Source organism: Lepeophtheirus salmonis, chromosome 8 (genome assembly GCF_016086655.4).
Source record: "Lepeophtheirus salmonis chromosome 8, UVic_Lsal_1.4, whole genome shotgun sequence".
NCBI classification, from domain to species: Eukaryota; Metazoa; Arthropoda; class Copepoda; order Siphonostomatoida; family Caligidae; genus Lepeophtheirus; species Lepeophtheirus salmonis.
Genome location: NC_052138.2, coordinates 26647156 through 26671579, shown reverse-complemented (window position 1 = coordinate 26671579; position 24424 = coordinate 26647156). Strand labels below are relative to the sequence as shown.

Below are 24424 nucleotides of genomic sequence, written 5' to 3'. Positions count from 1 at the left end.
TTCATTTTGAAATATTTGAATAATTTTTTTTTCCATAATAAACTATTTATATCACTACCTGGAGTACCCAACATTCCTCGGAGTGATTATAAGTCCATAAACAGACAAACTTAGCTTTATTAATATAAATTTTTACTCTTCTTCTTCTTATATGTTTTTTTTTAATATGATGCACTGTGTCTTAATAATATAGCAATGAGCGTCTGTAGCTGAGTCACAGTTTGTCATATTAAAAAAGAAAAGAAAATTGGAATAAAAATTTATATTAATAAAGCTAAGTTTGTCTGTTTATTAAATCAAGTAGACCCGCAATTATAAGAATACTAAAAAAAGGAGGCCTTGAGGCACATACAATTTTACTCAACTTAGCGGTTTCATTTAATACTAATGTTATATTTATACCCGTCAGTGGTTAAAAGTATTAGAGTTTTTTAATAATCAACAATTTTCAAGGACAATAATTTTGAATATGTAGTCAAAATTCCATACCCATAGTAAAATTTAGTTTAAACTATTTTTATGTTTATATTTCATTAGGAATGCTTGCATCGTTTTAGCCAGGTATGTCTCCCAAAATCCGCCCCCCTCCACCCCTCTCTGAAGTTACAGCACTGGCTGTAGTCATTGCTAGATAGCCCTAGAGGATATTGATGACATAAAAATTTATTCCAATCTTTTAGAAATTTGATGAACACATTTATCAAATAAATAAATTTAATTTTTAAAAACTAGTTTTTTTCTCATTTTTTGGATTGCATATATGTAAGCCCTTTCTTATACGTTTTTTGTTCGTAATCCCAAGTTTTACTGTACTTTAAAATAAAAACCCTCGTAACCAACTAATATACATACATAAATCAGATATCGTTCTTGTATAGACAAGAAACACACACGCACAATGTGTTCTTTTGATGGAAACCCTCAATTATGTACAAATGATATTTCGTTCCTTGCTGTAATCTAAAGAGCAATTATATATGTACCCCGTCAGGTTGATTATAATTGAAAGGGGGCATATTGGGGCTAATATAAGTTTATTTAATTAAATAATGGTTTAAACTCTTGAGTATTGTAACTCATCCCATAAATTTGAATACAAAGTCAATAAAGGACTCAAATATGTTTATAAAATATTCAACTGTATATGAATATAAAAGAAATCAGGATTTTCTTTTTTTCATGATTTTTATACAATTTTTTTTTGTTAACGCACCACACTTATGTAACATGAAGTTATTTTTCATTTTACACATGAATTTTTCTTTTCCTTTATTTAAAGAAGAAAAATAGAATAATAATCTTGTCATATTATTTTTTTATATTCTTGGTGAATTTATATTTTTTTTCTATTTTTCTGTGCAGAAAATAAAAAGAATATATGATTAAAATTTCATATTTTGCGAAAGGAAATGCATTAAATAAACTTGCAAGAGACGAAGCAATTAAGGGAATATAGCCTTTATGCAATATATATTTATACAACTATAGTATATATGTTAATTGTAAGTCTATTATAATGACGTTAGTCGATTTGAATTTTTAGCTCTCCTACAATTTACAAAAAGTAAGGAAAAACTTTTTTATTTTATTTGGATAAGTTGTTTTGAAGGATGTATTAATACCAAATTGTGGTGTACTTTTTATTAATTACGGATCGGAAACAAAAATACATAAATTTAAATTTGCAAAAGTTTACTACCCTCCGTGCTCAGGAGTAGATTCATCTCTGGTAGGCTCATATGAGGGAATTTTACCATATGCACTTCCATCCAATGCTACCCTCTTAGACAATATATGGTATTCGTCATTTTATTATCACTCATGAGACCAAAAATGACTGAACGAAAACAATTAAAAGTCGAGCTACCCAAAAAAGTCGTAATTGCAAGTAAACATTTATCTGAATTTTAATAATGACATAATCATGATTTTCATTTTATTAGAAATGTAATTAAATAGAAAAAATATTTTATAGTTAAATCGATACAAATTTATATTTTGTTGATTAACAAGAAATTTAAAAATAATTATTCTTATATGTGAACATTTTTTTACTGGACTGAACAATTCCCAATTATAACTTTTAAAATTAACATAGCAAAATATATAAAGATCCCGTTCACACAGCAACTTTTTCATAAGAAAACGCCAAATATTAGCCTGTTGAGCTTGTTTATACACAAAGCGGACATTTGATCACACGTATTATTTGATAAAAACGGCTTCAAAAGAGTAATAATCTGACAACACCATATACATATTGTTGTGCAACACTGTAAATGGATAAACTTATATATAAAACTAGTCCCTGTGTTGCAGGGTTGATAGAGGGGAATAGAAAGAAACAAAGTTAGAAAGAAAAGAGATAGAGAGAGGGACGTAGAAAGAGACTCTGGGAGAAGAAAAGAAGGGAGAGATAGATATAAGGAGAAAAAGAGAACATAAAGAAGGTTATATTTTGATCAACACAGCCTTTTCACGATCTTGGAGGTCCAATAAAATATCATAGGAATATGATTGGTTATTTTATACGTCTATTTGCTAAATTTAAGACTGATCTCTTCAACCATTTTGGATTATATGTTTGATAATAACTAAAACAAACTTATCAATATATAAGATATGATATTTATTTGATAAAAATACATTCATATCAGGTTCAGATTAAACAGAAATTTTTCTCGTGTGGAAACATTTTTTTAAAATCTGAATAAAATAAATACAACATATTTTTATTAACGTTGCCGTGGAGATAGATCCTAATGTAAGTTACAATGTGACTTTCTCATTAAATCATAAACCACATAAAACTTTCTACTACTTATGAATATGCAATATTATAGTATTTGAAATCATATATGAATATTTTGTTACCTCTTTTTCGTAATAAAAAAGGCTCGCCAAGAAATAAAATATATTTATACTTTAACTTGTTCCAATAATTTAAGGTTTTATTAATATATTTTTTTGCCAAAAAAACAAACAAAAAACTCTATAATTATTTGATGAGTTTGGGATGTATCCAAATTTAGGTTTCCTTTTATAAAAAATTGAAAAAAACTTGGTAGTTTAGAAAATAAATAAACAAAAATAATAAATTTCATTTTATTTTCGTTATACTTTCTATTTAAATAGACAATAAATACTTACATAAAACTTGAAGGTTGATGGTAGCATTTGCTGGATTTCCAACTCCATTATCCGCTGAACATATATATCTACCAGCATCATAACGATCCACTTTGTGTATAGTATAACAATGTTGATTTTGGCAAGAGACTTTACCATGAGGAAGTAAGTCATGCTATTGTAGGAAAAAAATAAATGATATAACAATAATGAACAAATCCATAGACACAAAAAAGAAAGAAATAATTGGATTTTCTAATCTTGACAGAAACAAGTTAGTTTTTAATTTATATTTTCAATACTTTAGTTTATAAGAGGAAAAAATAAAACGTTATTTAATATATTTATGTTTATGTTCGTAATCTCTCCAAATAATCAAAAATCAGTCCAAGGTCACAAACATTTTGCGTATCTGAAGAGTAAAAGTTTACATATAAGACTTTAAGGATTTATATGGCTTTATTTTCTCTCTCGAATATTATTAAACTTTACCACAGCCAAGGGATATGAATAATATAGGAGGTAGATATAGAATGTACTGTTGTGAGTATATTTTTTTCATACAAGGTATGTTTTTTTGTAACCGCATACATTTATTTTTAGTCTATAAATATAAACAAAATATTTGCATGATGTCTTAGCCAATATCTTCACTGACAAATCAAAAATAGTGATAATATATAGTACTAGTTGGCATTATCGTGAGTTATTAGGCGTCGAAACTCATACTAATTTTACTATAATCAAAAAGAAGACAACTCCCCAACAAATCCATGATCTTACTCTCTGTTTTTTATAAGTACACCCCATGTAAATACTCACTCAATACTTATAAATAGTGATATTTCCATTACTATTTATGATTGAAGTCCCGTCTAATTAAGTCTCCGAAGGACTGACTTATAATTACCGCCCTCAAGGATGAAATCACAAAAAAAAGGATATTTTTTAACATATGGTTTGATGAGCCAAGGAGTACTTTAGCTTGTTACTAAACCTCATCGAAAGTTACATTCATGTTATAAGGAATATATATTTTAATTTACCATTTTTCCTTTTTTTAAATTTAAGTTAAACTAAAATATAACAAGAATTAATTCATTTTATACAGTGTTACCTATTTATTATTACTTAAGGATGTGAAAATTGTCTAAGTAATCGTGAGCATACATTTAAAAAAAATAAATGTTAATAACCTGTGTGATATTATTGTTATTATTAATTGTGTCTCCCTATTTGGAAAATTCAAACGTATTAGAGAGTATGGTGCACTATACTTTACTAAGCTATATTTTCCATATTTATATATTACATATTTTAGCTATTATTAAGGTATTAACATATTTATACATCAAATTTCTACAATGGCTTAATCAGAGCTACATTTGCTACAAGACGGAAAATCTAGCCAAAAAAGTCAAAATCTGTTTAGAAATGGCTTGATGATAATGCACCTTTTTGGGCCAAAAAAACAATGTGGCATTTCTAAAGTCGAGACCAGAACCCACTGGATTATGGTTTTTACCCACAAATTTTGTACAAACTATTTAGACTACGTCACAATAATATAAACGCCATAAAGCAAGTCGTTAACCGTCAATGACGGGTAATGAACAGCAAGTATATCATCTTCAGTTACCCATTAGAGGTTGTTATTGAAACCAAAGGAAGATTCACTCTATGTTAAAGTTAAAGAACTATGTCTAATCTTTCATATATCAATAATATATTCATTATCGGTTGATCAATTGAACATTTATTGGTATTTAATCTGATGTTACTCCTTATTTATTTGGTGCACTCCAGTCTGAGGGCCTGTATTTCGGACTTTCAGTAATAGAACTTTCAGTTCAGATACTGAACTGGACGGGATTGAAGTCTTCAGTCCGAAATAATGACCGATAACACTCTATAAGTGCTTATAAAATTAAATTGTGAATGGTCACAAGCGATGGGATGAATCGGTAAATGAATCACTAAATATTAAGAGTTAAAGTACAAATGGTTGTAACTCAAAAATTACAAATATTAGTACATAGTATTACCTATATGTCATCCTAGTAGTCTAATATTTAATGTTAAATCTTCAAGATAGCAAATCTCATACTCTTGAAATCAATTTCTCGGATCCACTTTATTGTAAAAAAAAAATATAAAAAATATAATTTACAATGAAGGAATGGAGTTCCCAAACTTAATTCTGTAAAATGAGCTACGGCAGTTTGTCTCTGATCCCTTGATGTATTAAAATGCATGGAAATTATGACTTAACAGGAGTCATACTTATATTTTGAGCAACGAAACTGACTTGCAACTTTTACAAAAATGATGTCAATTTATTTTTTAAATCTTTTCAAATTCAAATTTTGTGTCGAACTAAATATAAACAAAAATTACAATCCATTATCTAATTCGATTCAAAATGGAGGCTCTTTTCCCAAAAATTGCTGAACAGATTGTGCCTGGTGATAAATTCATGGACATTAATGAACACTAGACAAAATATAGTTGTGGGAAAGATTTCTGTAGAGTAATTTTTCTACAAGCAGTTTTCTACTGAATTCATTTTTTCAGAGGGCAATTTACCTATGACAATATTCTGGCGACCAATTTTCCAATCACAATATTCCAGAAGCCAATATTACAAACAATGTTTTTCAAACAGTTTTTACAGTTTTCTGTAGATTTAAATGGAAGAAGGGTTAAAATGACACGAAACATAATCATTGTTTATTTTGTTTTTTCAATCTAATTTATGGTTTATCAATTATAATTATAAAACTGACATAAAACAAGAGAAGGAAAAGGGAACAAAAATATGTTCCGGGTTGGGATTGGTACCATGGAATCCCGAATCCCTGGATTTAAAAGATTACCTATGATTCTTTGCTTTTCATGAACTCAGGATCTCTGATCGTATGCGGTACTTTGTCAAAAAGTGTCTCAAATGTGCATCTATAAAGGGAGAGACATGAAAATCAAACAGAATCCCATTGTTTCCTACCACTATGGACAGGTAGCTTCCATCACTCAATGGTTGCACAGAAGGAGACTCTTTATAGTTTTTCCCCTCCTTAATGGGAAGCTTTCTCCAGTAGCCTTTTTCTTCTGATGCAAAGGCAGGAATTTAGGACTATCTTTATAAAATCAAATTCAAGGATAAGGTAGTTAATGTAAATTTCTTCATCTGCAAAAACATAACCAAAAACATTTACAAGAATTTATTGAGCAGGAAGATCACATATTATCATTCTGGTAATCAATCCATTTTCAAAATAATATAATAAAAAGATGAAACAAATGATTATAAAACTGACATAGAAATAAGAATAGGAAAAGAGGATGAAAACATCTTTTGAATTTGATTTAGACCAGAGAGTCCCTTTTCGAAACATATATATATTAACATAAACTACATGAATGTATCTGTATCTATTTAAAAAGGGCAAAGGATGGAAAATGTAGCTCCTAATGGGTCTCTAGAGATAAATTGTAATTTTTGTTAAATGTAATACCTCCGTTTTAATATTTGTACTTACTGTATATTTATACATTTAATCCACTCTTTCTTTCCCTTTCTTTTTTAAACTGCAGATTTAGATTACACATTTTGCAAAGAAAATGAAACATTATACACAGACAAACATATGTAGTGTGTCATGATGAAAAAAATCTTGAGCAGAAAATCGGAGCAACAACTAATAATATAACGTATAAAGTATCATCTCATTCAGTGATGAGAAGTCTCCAGAGACAGTTGATATCTCCATCCGGACTACCTACAGCCTGTACCTCTTGTAAAATATTTTTTTGACAAAGTACCCCCTAACCAGCACAAATGATATATATATAAATATTGTATAACACTTTCTGTTTTATTAAACTTTGTAACAGATTATAAATTGATTTTTTTAGTGAGAAACTTGTGCTTTGTTCAGTCTTGGTGGCTGGTGGGCAACTACTGTAATCAGGCTCTTCTCCATGCTTAGTATGTTTCTCTGCTTTGTCTTTATCATAGTTATTGCAGAGAAGGAGGTCTCACAAAAATTTGTGGTGGGAAAGGGTAGTAGCGATTCTAAAGCTTTCTGCTCCAGGTCACGGTTCTCCTGCTTTAAACAGACTCAAACCATTGAGAGTGTGGATTTGGCAAACTTCAACTGGATGCCGCAGTCAGATGACACTTCAAAGTGCTCTTCCTGATCAGTGACAAGTGGCTTGCTTCTGTTTGCCTCAGACAAGAGAAATGGGTCTCTATGTCAGGAAAGTAAGAATGGAAACCTGGAATAAAATGAAACAAATGTCTCACCAGGATTGACTTGACATGAACTCTGTTTGCATCAGCACTCAAGAGAAAATCCTCTATATTAGGAAAGTAGGGGACATTTCCCTGCGCACAAACCCCTCTCCACAGCTCTTCTTTCTTCAGGAAGCCTCTCACCTTCACATACAGTTTTAAAATGCTGTTGTCCTTGCCCTGTAGATATGTATTCAGTTCCTTTAGTTTGCTAAATACAAATGCCAGGTAGCACAGCTCTACCAGTCAGTCTGTGCCCTGGATTAAGGTGGAATTTATTTATATAATTTGTTAATGATCTCAAGTAACCCCTGGAGTGCTTCCAAGTACCTTCAAGGCATACACATGCCCCCATTTGAGAACCTCTGGCCTACGTAATCAAAAAGTCCATTAATACGAAGAAATCCTTCTACTTCTTATGAGAAACAGTGGTTCGATAACAAATCACAATTGAAAAAAAAACAAACACTTTCTGTGCTCGGGGGATTGAAGATAGAGAGCACATCTTCTTCTTATGTCCATCCGTGCAACAATTAATTATCAGAATAAAGGAGTTACTTCCTCTATATAAAAACATATACCCAAGACGTCAATATCAATATTTTATAGGCAAACTTTTCCATAAAAATAGCACAAAGATAGGCCATCATTTATTTTACAAATTCAATAATTGTAGATGACTGTTCACAACTGTACAAGAGCTTATTCATATTCAAATATTCAACGTTCAGTCCACTGGTAAGGGGAAAGGAAACAGAAAAGTTTAAAATTGACAATAAAATACATTGTAAATGTTTTTGTTTGGTGAGGTAACAAAGTGTTAAATGAAATATAGTTTTTGACATTTTTAGACAATATGGAAAAAAAACTTTGTCAAAGACATTTATTGCATAATATTAAAATATTATAGTACTATTTTTATAATATTTAATTAATGCACTAATTTTGTGATCATCAAACTTTAATGAGACCATTGACAATATTTTTTCTCATACAAAATTATTAATTAAAACATTTTATACAAAAAAATAATTTTATTTGATTTTCATATTTGCTCACAATAAGTTAATTAAGCTAGTATTGCTTAATTTTTTATAGAATAAATTACATCTAAAAAAATTGTGATAGGGATTTGTGTTAGGACGATGCCAATCTTTTTTACAGTTCGAAAAACAAAATTAGTATCTTTTTGGACTAAAAATACTGAACAAAATGATCTTTTAGGGCAATTCACATGAACTTAAAGGGGTTTCAGAAGATTTTAAAGCATATCTAAAACTAGTATTATAATATTGCAATTACTCCATTCGAAAAAATAATTGTCATTGATTTCCATGAATAGAGTTGTATAAAATATGACTTGACAGTATGTAAAAAAAAAAGAAACTAAATCTAAAACTTTTTTGTGAATCCTGACAAATTAAATAATATTTTATAGGAGACCAGCTAAGATGTAATGAACGCTATTAAATTAGCTGCTAGCAACCGTAAGAGAAAGGAAATATACACAAATCTAACTCCACTTATAGAAAGTACTTATAAGTAAGAAGCACTCCAACGTCGATTCTTAATTCTGCTCAGAGTCCAAGAAAGATTTACGCTAATAGTTTCATAATAAATCATCTAGGTTACTCCCCGTCTTTCATAAGCACGCCTGCTAGTTATTACTTTATGATTATAAGTTCTCTCTTCAAGAATTAAATGATTATGCTTTCGGAAATATATAAAATCTCATCCAATTACCAAATAGAATAAAGACTTGGACGAATTTCGATCTTATTATTTTATTTTTTCCTTAAATGGGGCATGAGACTTGTTCACTGAGAACTATTATTTGTAAGTTCCTTGAATTGGTGAAATGGAGTTTCATTGATTTAGTATAAGTAGAAATTATAGTATTTCAACTACTTCATTTGACTAAACAAATAATTACATTAATTTAAATTTGTAATCCAAAACAGAAAACATACAATGTCCAAATAACAATCATAAAAATGAAATTAAGTCAATTTAAGAATTTGAAATATTATAAGTTGAATTACAATAATGAAGAAGGAAAAGAAAAAACAAACAAAAAAAACCCCGTAGATAACTAATCAGGTCAAAAGTGAGGTTCTCAAGCAAGTTCTGACAAGTAAACATTCTATTGGTAGACTCATATCAATAATAATTCATACTATTAGTATTTCCCTTTGATTGAGAGGGTGTCAAGAGTTAATATCGCTTCAGGGAGTAATCACAAAACCAGGAAGGGAGTTCCTGGTTCTTCACAGCTTAGATTATACCTTGCACTTTGAGATTAGCCACTCAATTTTCCACTTATAATTATACAATGAGAACGTTACTATTAGCCAATCCCAGAGACTCGATCTTACATGGTATTTAGCCAATCCCAGAGACTCGATCTTACATGGTATTTTCTCCAGAATTCTTCTTCCACCCTCCTAAATCCTAAGGATCGTGGTAGTTTTTATTCATTGGTAGAATAAATGAAAAGAAGTATCCATTTCTTTTTGGCAAAAATAACAAATTCTCTCTTTAGTATCTTCCGTGACTTATTTGATGCTTTATTTTTAATAATATTGTAATATTTGTTATTTATAATTTTTTTATAAAATTAATAAAAATTTCTCTTTTTGTCGAAAAATCAGCGGTAGAAACAGAGGGATGAGGCCAGAAAGATCATTATATAAGGCAATACGACTTTTTCATTTATCTACCATGAATCAAATGAGTAAAATTAGTCGCAGAGCTTTCCTAACAATTTCCTCCGGCCTCATTCATTTTTCCACAGATTGAACCTCTCCCCCCTCTCCTGCCATACACGATAAATGACAAAATTAAAACCTTTGTCACATAATGAGACCTACCATCTACATTTATGATCCTCCATTGTATGTACTATTTGTCCTAAAATATCGAAAAAGTCGAGGTCCGTCTCCTCCTACTCCAATAATTTACTCCTTTTTCACGAGACGTTGCTTTGCCTCACTTTGCCAAGTCATTTCCATTGTATTAAATGTTGCGATAATTAAATTTCAACTTTCTCTTCACGTTGTCTCCAATTTTGAGATGGAAAGAGAAAGTTTGACGTCCGATCAAAGTTATACAATGTACCTCTTGGACATTGGGACAAGTATTAATCTAATGCCTTGCCTAGAAATCATATTTAAAGTCCATATACCTGATGTATATTTCATTCTCTAGGAGCGACCAGGAATGTAATCTAAGCACATTGAGTTAATGGTATAATTTCCCTACAAGCACGTTGTCTACTGAGCTCAATATACATTATTTATGTCAGGGGTGGTGAGATCAGTTTACCTCATAAGTTTTATGAGATTTTTTTCATATCTAGTAACTTTCATAAGTTATGGGCCGAATTTTTTTATCTGACCGAATGGCGATGTAAGAGCCAGTTTTAATAAAACATTAGTTTTGATCTGTTTTATATGCATCAGTACACCCGTCCCATTAAAACAAACATATGCTGAAAAATGCTATTAGTTATATAAAAAATATAGAGAAGATTTAATATTCTTTTTTGGTTTTCTTTACAGCTCCCATTGGACCAATGGGAATTGGGATACGAAATTAAAAAAATGTCTATTCAATAAAAAAAACAAAAAACAATTATATATATTATACATATTAAAATAGACCATGTCTCTCAACAGTAGATATTAAAAAAAAAAAAAAAAAAGAAGAGTCATAAATATTTGTTGTCCTTCATTACCCTTCAAATAAATATAGTTTATGGAGCCATCATTTCTTTCAAAGGAGTTATAAATGGTTACAAAAAAAAAGTAAATACAACAAATTTTGTGAATATGAGTCATGAAAATAACAAATTAATTGATGTATCTACTCAACCCTCATAAAAAAATTAATAAAAACAGGTCTAAGTCTCTTATTAAAATAATAATAATCAAAAACAAATGACTCTCAAGGGACCCATTCTGACCTGAATTCTACTTACAAGGCGTACATAACTTTTATATATACATATATTTAAAAACTCAATCATTATTTAATGAGGTAAACTGAGATTTCATAGATTCAACGAGTACATATTAAAGAGAGGACAATAAGAGGAAGGGATGGAGATATGTGGCATGTCAGCATAAAAGGTGGCTGGGTATGAAGAAAAACAGAAAATGAGAAAAAGGATATTTCAAACAGCCGAATATAATTTGAAATACCTATTGATTTTAAGCTTTAATAAGAAGCGGCATGTGACATATTTGATTATCTTTATTTTTCATTAGAGTTGTATCAAAAAGGACCTTAACACGTGGGATATTTTTCAAGTGGGCAATCTGAAGAGTGTTTCTCACTATCCAAAGCTGTTATAACTATTCTTAAATTCTTTAACAGAGACTATTTTTGTTTAAAGTAATCACTGGTGCATGTGATCATTAAAGACTAAGGATTGGTTGATGAGTTAGGAGTAAGGATAGATGTGTTTAAAAATAACAACCTATTTATAGCAAATAAAAAAAAACTGCTGATGCGTGTGCTCCTTTTTATTTTTTGTTTATTATTTATAATTCGTGGCTGTGTTAACATCTTCCTCTGAAAGAAGAATTCTCTCCAATCTTCGGTGTAAATTGATTTTAAATGAATAATAAAATAAACATATTCGAATTTACATTTAATTATAATATTTTTCCTCTACTAATATAATTTGAAATGTAGAAAAGTTCTTCTCATTCTATCAGTAATTTATCTTCTTCCTCCAAAATGAAAGGCAGCTGATATTAACAAGGGTCTGAATTCAGTACTACCCTAAATCTGGTTCCTACTTTCTTCTCGTGATCTTAGAAAACCCCATCTACACTTATAATTATGAGTCCTTGTTGGACTCAGAATAGTATTATGAATATGCATGGGATTAATTCCTGTCTAGTCTTTGCTCTCATAGCTGCTAGCAGCTAATCTAATACATTTATTTCATGATTGGAAATACCTAAATCTTTGAAGAATAAATAAGAAGCTGCAAGATACGATATTTACATGGAAAGAGTGACGTAATTTACCATTTTCTAAATAGTTATTTATATGTAGCTCTAGATTTGTATAAAATACGATCCTAAGACTTGAGTTTTTAATTCTAATTTCCTATCTATTAAGTGTGTTTATTAATATCCAAAGCTGTTATCATAACTTTTTCACCATCACAAGTGTGTGTATTCATGAATGACGTAGAGTAAACTTGTGGATTAGTAGAGCAGTTATAAGTATCAGTCTTAGGTCTGCTAAGAGTAGTATTGAAGATCGGTGCGGGATTAATTGCTACCTTTGTATCTCATAGCTCCTTGCAGCTTATTTAATAAAAGTAATTGCAACTAAGCTGCTGACCTCCCAAACATTATTTAAATAGTGTATGAATAAACTTTAAAAAATATACTATCCGCAAGGCCGTGTGACAGATTATAGTTTCTTGTTTCAAATAGTTATTTAAAAAAATGGCTGATGCTGAAAACAATTTTCACATAGTTTACTAAGCGTGTGTAAGACACACTTATAGTTTTTTTTTTCAACATTCTTTATTTGGTTTATATATTATATAGAACATATATATAAATAAACCAGAGCAATTGCGTAAAAAGTACATAAATAAACATTATAGTTTATACTTAATGCTCTGGGGTAGAATTTCAACTAATATTCTAAAAATAAATCTTTAAAGAAAACAACAGTAAACATGCAAATTAACAATTATGATAAAATTTTCTTAAAATTTCTTAAAACGCTTATTAAAATACTTTGATGATTCTGTGAAGTTGATGTAAGGTACCGGATTTCTTCCCCTGTAAAATTCCATGACACACTTCCTGATTAAGGGATTTTCATTGTGAGAGAGACATAGCGGGCTTAAGCTGCCAGGATAATACCTCCCTACTCATCCTCCCGAATAAGCTGATTGTTTGTTAGTCGGCTGGCGATGAGGGCTTTACAATTAAGAATTGCAAAGTCAAAAGCCCTTGTTACCTCCGAAGTTTCAGTAAGCCCTTTTACATTTATGGATATAAAATATTTAAGGATATAGATGTCAGGGCAGTCCACAAACGCATGAAGTGTGTTATTATATAGCTTTCTACAGTCGTTGCAGGCCCTAATATATTTAATACAATCTGTGAAGATTTGTAACTGCACTGTATACTTTTTATCATCATTTATTCCCCTCAAAAAAGACACTGCTTTTATTTTCCAACCCATAGGGAGGCCCAAACGCTTACTATGCAGCTCCCAGAGTTATAGTTTTACAAAATAACATTATCCCTCTGGAATTTGTATTATTTTTCCACAGAACGGCACCAGTCTCGCTCGCGTTGTTTACAAACAAATATTAGTAAACAAAGATCATACTCTATTCTTAGGGTTACCTTGATATTTTTTGGTTTCTTTTATTTTTACATACCGGCAGGTCATACTTTATTCAACTCCATTTAACGTTAAAAAAAAATTTGTTCATTTGAATATAATATTTAAGCTAACGGATCAATTTTCACAAAAATGATTCAAGTCTAATTTAATATTGACAAGTACCATATGTTTTCTTTCCATTAGAATCTTTAATCCAATCATTACTTTTGTTTTTCTACAAAACAAGAAAGAAGGTATACAATATGAAAGCTATAACCTTCGATCCTTGAAAATAAGAAACAAACAATATATAAACGAAAGGGATTATCTTTTAGCCTATTTGAACAAAAAGAATGAAAAAAAAAAAAAAAAGTGGAAAAACAATGAACGAGGTTGTAAATGGACTTTCTTAATTCTTCATCAATATTTTATTTATGTTTTTTTTTGTATGTTAAAAAAAAGATAACAAGTTAAATATTAATGTGTGTTTCTCTTTTGATAAACCTTAGTGATTTTTTAATCACGAAATTTTAACGTCGTCTTCCAGTTTTCTTCAAAAAAAAATTTTAAGACGAATGGAATATATTTTTTTCAAAATAATACAATTTTTATTTTAACAGAAAGTTTTTTATTTAACATGTTTTGGGTAAAAAATCAAAGGAAATTTTGACTTAGATTGTGTGATGGGGAGTTATAATTGGAGTTGACATGTTTGTAATGAGGAAAATAAGTATAGCAAATAGAAAGAAAATCGGTTATTGCGTCAGTACTTTATTCCTTTTTTGTTCATTATGTAATAGGTCGTGGTGGTTTTATGTTCTCCCTCTGAAGTAAGCATTCTCGCCTACTTAGGTATCAATTGTTTTAAAAATACAAAATAAAAACCAAAGTCATATAACATATAGCTGATATTAACAAATGTCTTAATTAATTATCTCCTCTCACCTTCTCCTCGCGCTCCTACAAAATCCCATCTCTAACCATTATTCTCACTCCCGCCTTCCACTTCCATTCTACAAAAATCTCTTTACTACATCTAATAAATTACACTATGAACCCAGCTAGTACGGAGAAAGAAATATTCTTTATGTTATATCGTTTTTAATAAAGTAGGCAATTTAATATTTATATTGCTATGGAATCAGTATCTTTCAAATTTTTCAACAAAGTTGAGTAGAGGTTATGTGTTTGCCGCTGTTTGTTTGATTGTCACCAGGATTATAACAAATGTTACTGATCGATTTATATCAAACTTAGTAGGATGATTATATATGTTTAGAGTTAGAGAGTATTAAATTTTACGAGGGCAATGTCAAATTTAAAGGTCAAAGCAACATAAAACCTAACAATGCAGAATTGACCATAACTTTGGAAGAAATGGGGATACATATCAGACTTAACATTATTATTTACTCATAAATATTAGGGAAATTTTGAGAGGTTAAGAATCATTTTCTCACAATGTTACAATAACCAATGTTGTAGAACACATGATCAGCTATAATTTGCTTAATTGCAAAGAAAGTCATTGTCTCACTCGCCTCCATGAAAACACAGTACAAAAAGAGGATTGAGATTGCTGCGCTCCTTTGCGCTTGATTGTCCCAGAAGTCCATCTGAGAGCAGACCGGGGCCTGGAGGAAAACGTCTTACAATGTTTCCTTGGGGCTGAAGTTCGGCAAAGACATGAGAGACTCTCTAGGAGCAGGCAAGAAAACCTCCATGTCTGCCAACCGCCTGAAGTATGCGTTTAATAAAAATCCGAAACCATCAATTGCTGACATGGCAAGGGAGGTGAACAAGTCCCCATCAGTGGTGTCCAGGGCTCTATAAAAGGCAGGAGCAAATCTCTGTGGTCTATTCCCATCGCCTTTGTTTACAGAACATGTGTGTTAAAATGGCTAAATTATAACGGTTGGCCCGGTAACTCTATTTAACTTGAGGTAGAGTTTTTGTGCTCTACGAAGATCCTATTCTAGTTATACATAAGAAGCCTGCGAAATAAGTTTGTTAACTCGTCTGGTAGGAAAGTGCATTGCAGTTTTGAAAATGATTCAACTCATTAAAAGTTGAAAATGGAATGCCCAACACAAAAGAAGGCGTTTTAATCTTTACCAATACAAAAGTATCAATGCACAAAGGATGGGCTTCATAATATTGAATAAATAGTAATATATCTACAACAACCTTTTTTAATAGAACCCATTTCAATAGCATTACAAGTTATATATTTTATACACCTTTCTGTAAAATATGTTTTAGAATCAAACATCAGATATTGGACATTTTGTCATTTTGACGATTTATCTCGAGTGTGGAGTATTTTCAGCAGGAATAAAAAAAAATTTCAATACATTTTAAATTGATTTACAAAAAATTCTTAAAATCCGAACTTGAATCAAATCACTCTCAGACCAAGTCACAGCACTAGTAGTTAGGTATATACTGAAAAGGTTAAGAGCAAAAGTACTCTACAATAATATGAAAAATATATTTTCCCTGTCATTTACAGAGACTCAAGTTCCCCTTACTATTCATTTTATGACGAAAAAATGCTTTCTAATTCAATGTAATTGCATTATTAAAAAAATAAAGTTTAAAATCATATCCAAGAAATAAAGATAAATAATGGCTGTCATATAAAATATTATTGATTATAAATATTTACATTTATTTTCTTGACTCTGTTCCAACCCAATAAAAAGATAGTTCACATTCAAATAGATATTTATATTTTTATATGTTATAAAAAATGCAAATTTTTGTATTCCGTATCTAAAAAGTTTATAGATGTTAAGTTGAGATTAAAAAAAAAAAATGATGGGTAAATTGAGAAGGAGATCGCTATAACCAAAGGCTTACATACTTTTTATTCAAATAGCCAGTGACTATGTCAATTAATATATATGGAATGTGGCAACATAACTTTAACAAAAACACACTTCTACATTCTTCTTATTATAGAAGTGAGACTGTTTGGAAACACAGTCATTCGCTATCACGCATGGTAGTAGTAGTGAGGAACGTGCGTTTGCCTTTGAAAATAAATATTTGCAAAAAATGGTTAGACATAATATTTTATAAATTGCGGATCAGTTTTTCAAATATAATTGATGCAATTCACGAAAATCAGTTCATGGTTTTTTTTTTTTGTTATACAAAATATGTTTTTTTTAATTCATTTGTATTATTTGAATTTGCAAAATTATTTGTCTGCAAATAAATTCATATATATTTAAGCTATAGAGCTTAAATTGACGCCGTCGGAGCCGGCGTGTCATACAAAAATTATAAATTGGTGGTAATTGTCTAAATCGAACTCCTTTATCCATCTGTAGTTTCTCAATTAGTTACATTCTGACTGTCCAAGGAGGAAAATATATGTCACTGAGCATGTTGCGTTTGTTTTGAACGTTATCTATCATTTTTTTTTTACTAAATTAAATTAATATATGCGTTTGTTTTACCCATCTAGAAATGTGAATGCAAAAATTTTTTAGTTGGTAGATTTTGTAGTTGGTAATTTAAGTGACGTTTATATTTTTTAAACTTAATTAGCAGCATTTGCAGTTTATATCAATTAGTTGCTGATTAATTGATAAAGTCCTTCACTATTGTTTCCAAACGAGATTTTATGAAATAATTTAATGAATTTTCTACGCGTCATTATTGTTTCATAAATTGAAAAGTACATTTTATGTTAACCCAAAGCAGATTAGCTGTTACATATGTACTTTTGTGATGAAGTATATAACGTTCTTAGTATATAAGTAAGTAGTAATAATTAACACTTTATTAAACTTCATTTATTTTAGATAAAAAAATATATTTTTTTGTAAAAGCTTGAATTGAATAAAAAAAAAAAAAAGTTAAAGGGTCTTTATAAAAAATGACATTTTCTTGTATAGGAATATATATATATATATTTATTCTTTTAACCATGTATATGAAAATATGAAAAAATAAAATAAAATTCAGATGTCATCGTAAAGTGTGAAGAACGTAGAACCAAAAATAAATTGTAATTCAATTTCGTGAATGAATGTGGTGGCGTGACTAGATTTTTTTTGTATATTTTACAATGCGATAAAAAAAAGATATATTTTTTATCAAAATCTTTTTCTTTTTCAAGAACATTAAATCTCCTTTTGTAGTTACTCTTAATAATCACTTAAAGTAATATTGTTTATGTCCTTAATTTGGTTTAGTGGTAACCATTGTCATATAATTGTAGCTTTTTAGAGTTATTTTTTATTGAATATATTATTGTATTATGTTATTTTCTATATACAGCTTAGAAATGGTAGGGGAGACTAGGATAGTTTTGCCAATTTGATCTTTTTGTTCAATTTACGCCTCTGTGGGTTGACTTAAAGACACTAAATTTTATGTTGCATATCGACATAGACCTGTTATTGTTTAAATGTATTGAAATATTATGTCCGTCAATAGTTTTTTGACAAATAAGTTTTGAGTGCAAATTGTCAAATGTTGCAACACTCCTCATAATTAAGAATGGTTACAACAGTTCAAAAAATAATAAATAAATCAAATGATATCAGTTTCAGTAGAAAACAATCAACTATTGTATAGTAAAAACTGTATCTTAGCAAAACTAACGTTCTTCCAAAACTAATTCAATTTCTCAGAAACAATTTCGTTCTATTATCTCAAATCAAAAGTTGACAAAAAGGATTTTTCTTTGGCCAAAATAATTTGCATTATATTACAAGTTCTGTCGTATTTTCAAATCTCAAAAATTTTTATTAAATTATATAATTATATTATATTAATATCGATCTTGCACATAACGAATTAGCCTAAAATAATCTTCTAAAAAGGAATTTAGCTGTATTTCAATTTAGAATTACTGAGCTAGGCCAGATCAAATTCGGTAGCCAAAAGTGCTTTGTGGCCGGTCTCTGGTAACAAAAAAGTCAATATTAAGCAAATGTTTGATTCACTAATTTAATAAAAAGTAATAGGCTTTTGTATGAGCTCTAGAAGGTCTTCTATGACCAAAATGACACCCAAAGCAAGCAATTGAGTAATTTTGGTTATTTTCAGTATGGCGCCTGTGATCACAAAAAAAAATAGGCCAAATCCTGGGCACACATGCTAAAAATTTGATGTTTTATTTATTCTTTTACGTTATTAAAAGAGTAAATGTTAATAGATTTTGACATCACATTGAGGATTTTTAGGGAAGTTTGAGAGGTGAAAAGAATCAAGGCCATACATGAGGCTCAAAAAAGTGACCATCAGATCGACAGGCCTATCATGTACAGCGTGAAAAAAATTCCAAAGATCAGTGGGGGCCTCAACACTAATGGTGGCAAGACCGATTAAAATATGGACAGGGCAAGGACCCCAAGCAAGGAAGCACACTAACATTCAGGCCCTCATAGAAAATATCAGCAAGACATAGTGTACTGTCTTGGAGGTATCAACGGTCAAGGAGGTGTGATTCAAAGTCCGGGGGAGGATTGGGAATGTAGTAGCTGCAAATGACACGCCAACGTTCTTTGCTCTAAAGGATAGTATCAACTGATCCTGGATCACTGTCTGGGAGGCCTATAAGTCAAAGAGCTAGGATTCAAAGTGAAAGAAAATGCTGACCCCAAATAAAAAAAACCATACTTACTATTCTTTGTATTAAAAAAACAAACACATTTTATTAAATAAAAAACTCTGTTCCTTTCCAATGGTATCGATTAAAGTTCAATCAAATCACTAATAACTGATCTAAAAACCTATAAGTGGAATCAGAATTATCGTGAATCCCGTATACATAAAGTTGTGATGTACATTTTTTGATGTTGAAGAAACCCTGTGTTCCCCCCTACTTGTGTATGTATATTGAGACGTAAAAGTCTATAGAATTGAATATATATTTAAAGGCTTTTTATTAAATTTAAAAAAGTGTTTGAAAAATGGGGCAATGTATCATAAATCAAAATAAAATTATTTTCCATTTCACAAATTACATCATATCAGGAAAGAAAGCCAATACAGAGTATATAAATATCAAAAGGACATTAAAGCTAATAGACACATTTTTATGTTTTATAATTTGTATTAATGGTTCAATGTAAGTCGGGTCACTCCTCATTTCATAACAAAGCTTCTTAATTTGAAAATAATTAAATATACTTTAAGAAAAAGGAGATAAGCATGTACAAACAATAATATTAAAAAAAACATTTATGAAACCTTGATAAAAAAAGATGTGGGATGGGACTTTTGTAAAGCGTGAGGATAATAAAACTCTAATGCTGCGAAACAAAAATCATATCCTTAACAATGACACGAGTCAAATGATGACCATAATGCAATAGGGAATTTTAAACCTATCGGAATTCAAGAGGATGATTTTTTATCACAGTTATATGTTCCTTACAGTACCTTTACTTATACTTAGAGTTGATCCATTTGTAATGAAAAAATTACCTTTAAAAATTAAAAAAAGAGGAAAACGATTGAGCGTGTGGTCCTTCTTTATTTTTCATTATTTATACTGCGGGTGTGTTAAAATTTTCCCTCTAAATGAAGAATTCTCGCCTATCTTTGGTGTAAATTGATTTAAAAATTCATTAAGAGATAACTATATATGAATTGAGATATAATTATAATATTTTCCCTCCACTATTTTATATGTAATTTTATAGCACTAATTCATTTTTTCCACCAAAATTGGGTAACAGACAGCAGATTATTCAGTAATACTATAAGTCTCAATACCTGCCTTCTCCATGTGCTCCTACACAACTCAAATTCCTACTTAATTTGTGTCTTTAATCCGTATACCCACCCTTCATAGTTATTGGTCAGCTGGAGTTTCAAGGATTTAACTCCATCTGACCAATGACTATGAAGGGTGGATATACGCATTCACTCAAATTGAAAATTTAATCAGAAAATACTTGAGCAAACTAATTTTTTTAAATATGTCATTTTCTAAAATGTTGGATTTTTTTTCTATTCATCTTTAATTTACTAAAATTGGGCGACTCATACCAGGGGTAAATCCATATATTTAGAAGATCCGTACATGTCTGTCGTTAGAAATGAGTGCTTTCAAGATACTAATATTTTAACCTGTTCCAATACTAAAAAAAGGATCAGTATTTGAATGAATTAATTTAAAGAAATATGTAATCGCATATGTGTACACACACGATAGATGAGATGAAATTTGAGAACATTATACAAGACAATTTTCTAGTAAAGAGCTTTGGAGAGTGACATAATTTGGAAGACAAATAATTAAAATAAAATTCGCCTATAACCATGTCGTTAACACAATCTTTATTCACTTAGAAAGGGAGGCATACATTTGGAATGTTTGGAGGGGCTAGCGTAGAAATTTGAAGACGCTTTAAAAGGCAAATATACTATGAAATTGCTATGACTATTTTTTTATGCAGAAGCCCTAACTTCCCTGGTACCTCCCTTGTACCCGTATACTGAAAAACCCTGCTACAAATAATTCCTCATTTATTTTTAATGCTTCATCGTTATTATGTCCCTTGTGATGAATGTAAAAACAAAACAAGTTAAGTCTCATGGACATTGAATAAAAGTTATAAACTTCTTGTCATCCCATACATACGTGTATAGACTATGTACAAACAAAACAAAGAAACTAAAAGTTCTTGAGAACAAAACTAACAACTTTATGGACATCATGATTTGCTTTATTAGCCTACTAATATGTTTTTCCTCCCTCTTTACTCTAAATATATGTAATTTGAGATTCTCTGTGAAGCATCATTAATGAGAGTTTTCCCATTATTATTAGTATTTGCTGCACTAATCAATTATACCTACATATTTATATATATTGCTACATATGTTCCACCATTTATCATCCAATGATAATGCAACTCTTTTATTTCTTGCCACATAGTCATATTCTTTTATTAAGGTCGCCGCAATCGTTAAGCCTTCCTTACATTCCACGAGTATTTCTACACCAGTATCTGAAACATTCCTACTAATATCCAATGAATTTGTTATATTTTTGCTCGACCGTCTATGCAAATTCTGAAGAGTTAAACACTTTCTGGAACCAAAATCAATAAAATGAGGAAATTCAATCTATATTCAATAGTGTTGGATCGGTCCTAAAACTGTCTTTTTTAATTATTCGTAACACTGTCTAAAGACTTGTACTTAAAGACGGTTAAAACAGTTAAAAATAATTCAAAAGTCTTTTTTATTTGTCCGAACACTTAGGAAAAACACATTTTATTAGAACCAAACTGAAAGGATTGTATTTATTTTTAGCTTTTTTAGAGCGATCTCAAATTACTATTTTATAAATTCATTCTCTCTTAAGCTAATCATACGTTTTTATAAGAAATAATACTATGAATGCTGAATAAAAAATAGTATTTCTATGAAATATAATCCCTTTCGGCGTACATAACAGCCTCGATTCGACCTAGGAAATGGGAGCAGCCCATGATGACAGTTTCCATTGTCAGATTCAGAATTCCTCTTGGATCCTGAACATCAGGTAGGATTTTGTGTTGTTTGAGTATCTGTTGGTGTACCGCTCAATTGCACTCAACACAAATAATTTTATGTGGTTGAGTTACGGTGAGCTAGGAGGCCATACAGGGGATCAAAAAAATAAAAAATAAATTATTTCATTAGGTGAACCTTTTCTTTACAGGGTGGAATGGAACAGAATCATAATCACCTACAGAATCTTCAAGTTCCTTCCTGATTCTCCAGATAATGGATCTATCCAGGTTTAAGAAATTTGCTATCTTAACTTTGTTTTTGTTATTTTTGGGGTGGATCGTAACAACGACACTCTGTCCTTAATTCTTTTTGTAGAGTAAGCGAGTTGATCATGCCACTTTTTTCAACTGACGCCAAATACTTCTGAATAACCACCAAAGCAACACACCACGTACTATCTGCGCGTGTGCAGCTGTCTCAAAGTTCTTTGTTAAATAACGACTGTACATGGTATTCACTGCAGCCAATATATCATAGACATATTTAAGTCAATTATATGGTTTCCATTGTAACTTGTTGCTTAAATTAAGGTACATAATAATTTTTATAATACTTTAGAACTTTGTTAGCCACCGGTTGGCTTTTGTCAAATATAGTCGTTCAATTTTTCATTTTAATATTGTGACAATCAACTTTGACAATGTTAAGTTCAGTTCGTGGCAGACTCAAGGGGTTAATAAAAACAATTAACAATAATTCATCAAACAATACGAACTTGGTGCAAGGAAAAAATCTCTAAACTACGTTTTTGCTACACAGATCAAGGTTTTGTGAATGCAATAAAATTGTTCTGGTCAAATACTAAAAATGAAAAAAAAACAAAAAACTAGATTTTCCTATGTGTTAGAAGCCGAGAAAATGCCATTTTAACGTGACTAACGAATTTTGGTCTCTGCACTTTTGGACACTCGCAAAAAAAAAAAAATAGAGATTGCAAAGCATTTGGTGATCTCCAAGCCAACCATCTATGCCGTTATAAAGTGCGAGACGGTAGGCAGGAAGATTGGTTCTGGTAGGAAAATGAAATAGAACATAAAAGAAGTCAAGGAGGCTGCTCGGGCCAACCATTTGAATTCGATGCAGGACCATAAAAATGGCTAGGGGCAAGAGCCTTGGTAGGGTGGAGATGCTACTTTTGAAAAAAACTATTTCTTCAGTTGTATGACTATTTGAATAAGTTTTAAATTTTGATATACATTTTTAGCCACTACAGTCTGAAATCCAACTCCCTCAACTACATCCTTTGTGTGCATGTCGAGAGAAAAAGCCTGGAGTGTCCGTCATCCAAATATAAACAACCTCAAGGACACCTTTAACCAGCACTGGGATGCCATTTCTGAGGACTACATCTGCAACAGGTGCTAGGCCTTACGTGGCTACCTGGAAGGCAACATTGCGACCAAAGGGGGCTACATTGATGATCTAATTAATATATCAATTAATTAGGTTTTGATGAATCAAATTTTAATAAAAAATAATACCAAAATGAAAGTTGAATAAAAAAATAGTATTTCTATGAAATATAATCGCCTTTGGCGTACATCACAGCCTGGATTCTACCTTGGAAATGGGACCATGATGACAGTCTCATTTTTCCCATTCCATAATTCCTTCTGGATCCCAGACATCAAGTCGGATTTTGTGTTGTTTGAGTATCTTATAGTAGCATTACTTTACTATTTTATACATGGTATTTTTAAATACAAGGTTTTAATACGCTACGAAACGAAAGTTCAAACAAAATTAAACCAATGTTTTATTTTTACCAATGCTTTAACGCTAAGAGACCGCTAGGATCTCAATCTTGACTGCCTACAACATCAATAAGTCAATTACAGCCACACGAAGCAAAGAATAACACAAACTTATCGAGCAACAATATGACTGCTTTTATGCAGCTCTCTTCCAGAACTGTCATCAAACCCCTGGAATTTTCCATTTCGAGTGTCTTTGAATAAAAATATCTACCACACTTTTTATTCTAATCTGAACTTACCCCGTGCTGACGTCATGACAGCTTGGTACATTATGGACACAACTTTCATCTTAAAGAGCTTCAAATCTGTTAGCCGACGTGTCCAGAGTATCATTGCTTGTCAA

The 24424-nt window shown here is 30.5% G+C and overlaps 1 protein-coding gene across 2 annotated transcripts in view; it reads right to left on the bottom strand.

Moving 5' to 3' along the window:
• The window catches only part of LOC121123130 (lachesin), a 207032-nt gene that overhangs the window by 92348 nt on the left and 90260 nt on the right, over window positions 1–24424 (bottom strand). For both annotated transcript variants that reach the window (XM_040718244.2, XM_071890669.1), the window contains exon 5: window positions 3151–3304. In XM_040718244.2, the coding sequence (XP_040574178.1) occupies window positions 3151–3304 (154 nt within the window). The remainder of the gene's footprint in view (window positions 1–3150; window positions 3305–24424) is intronic.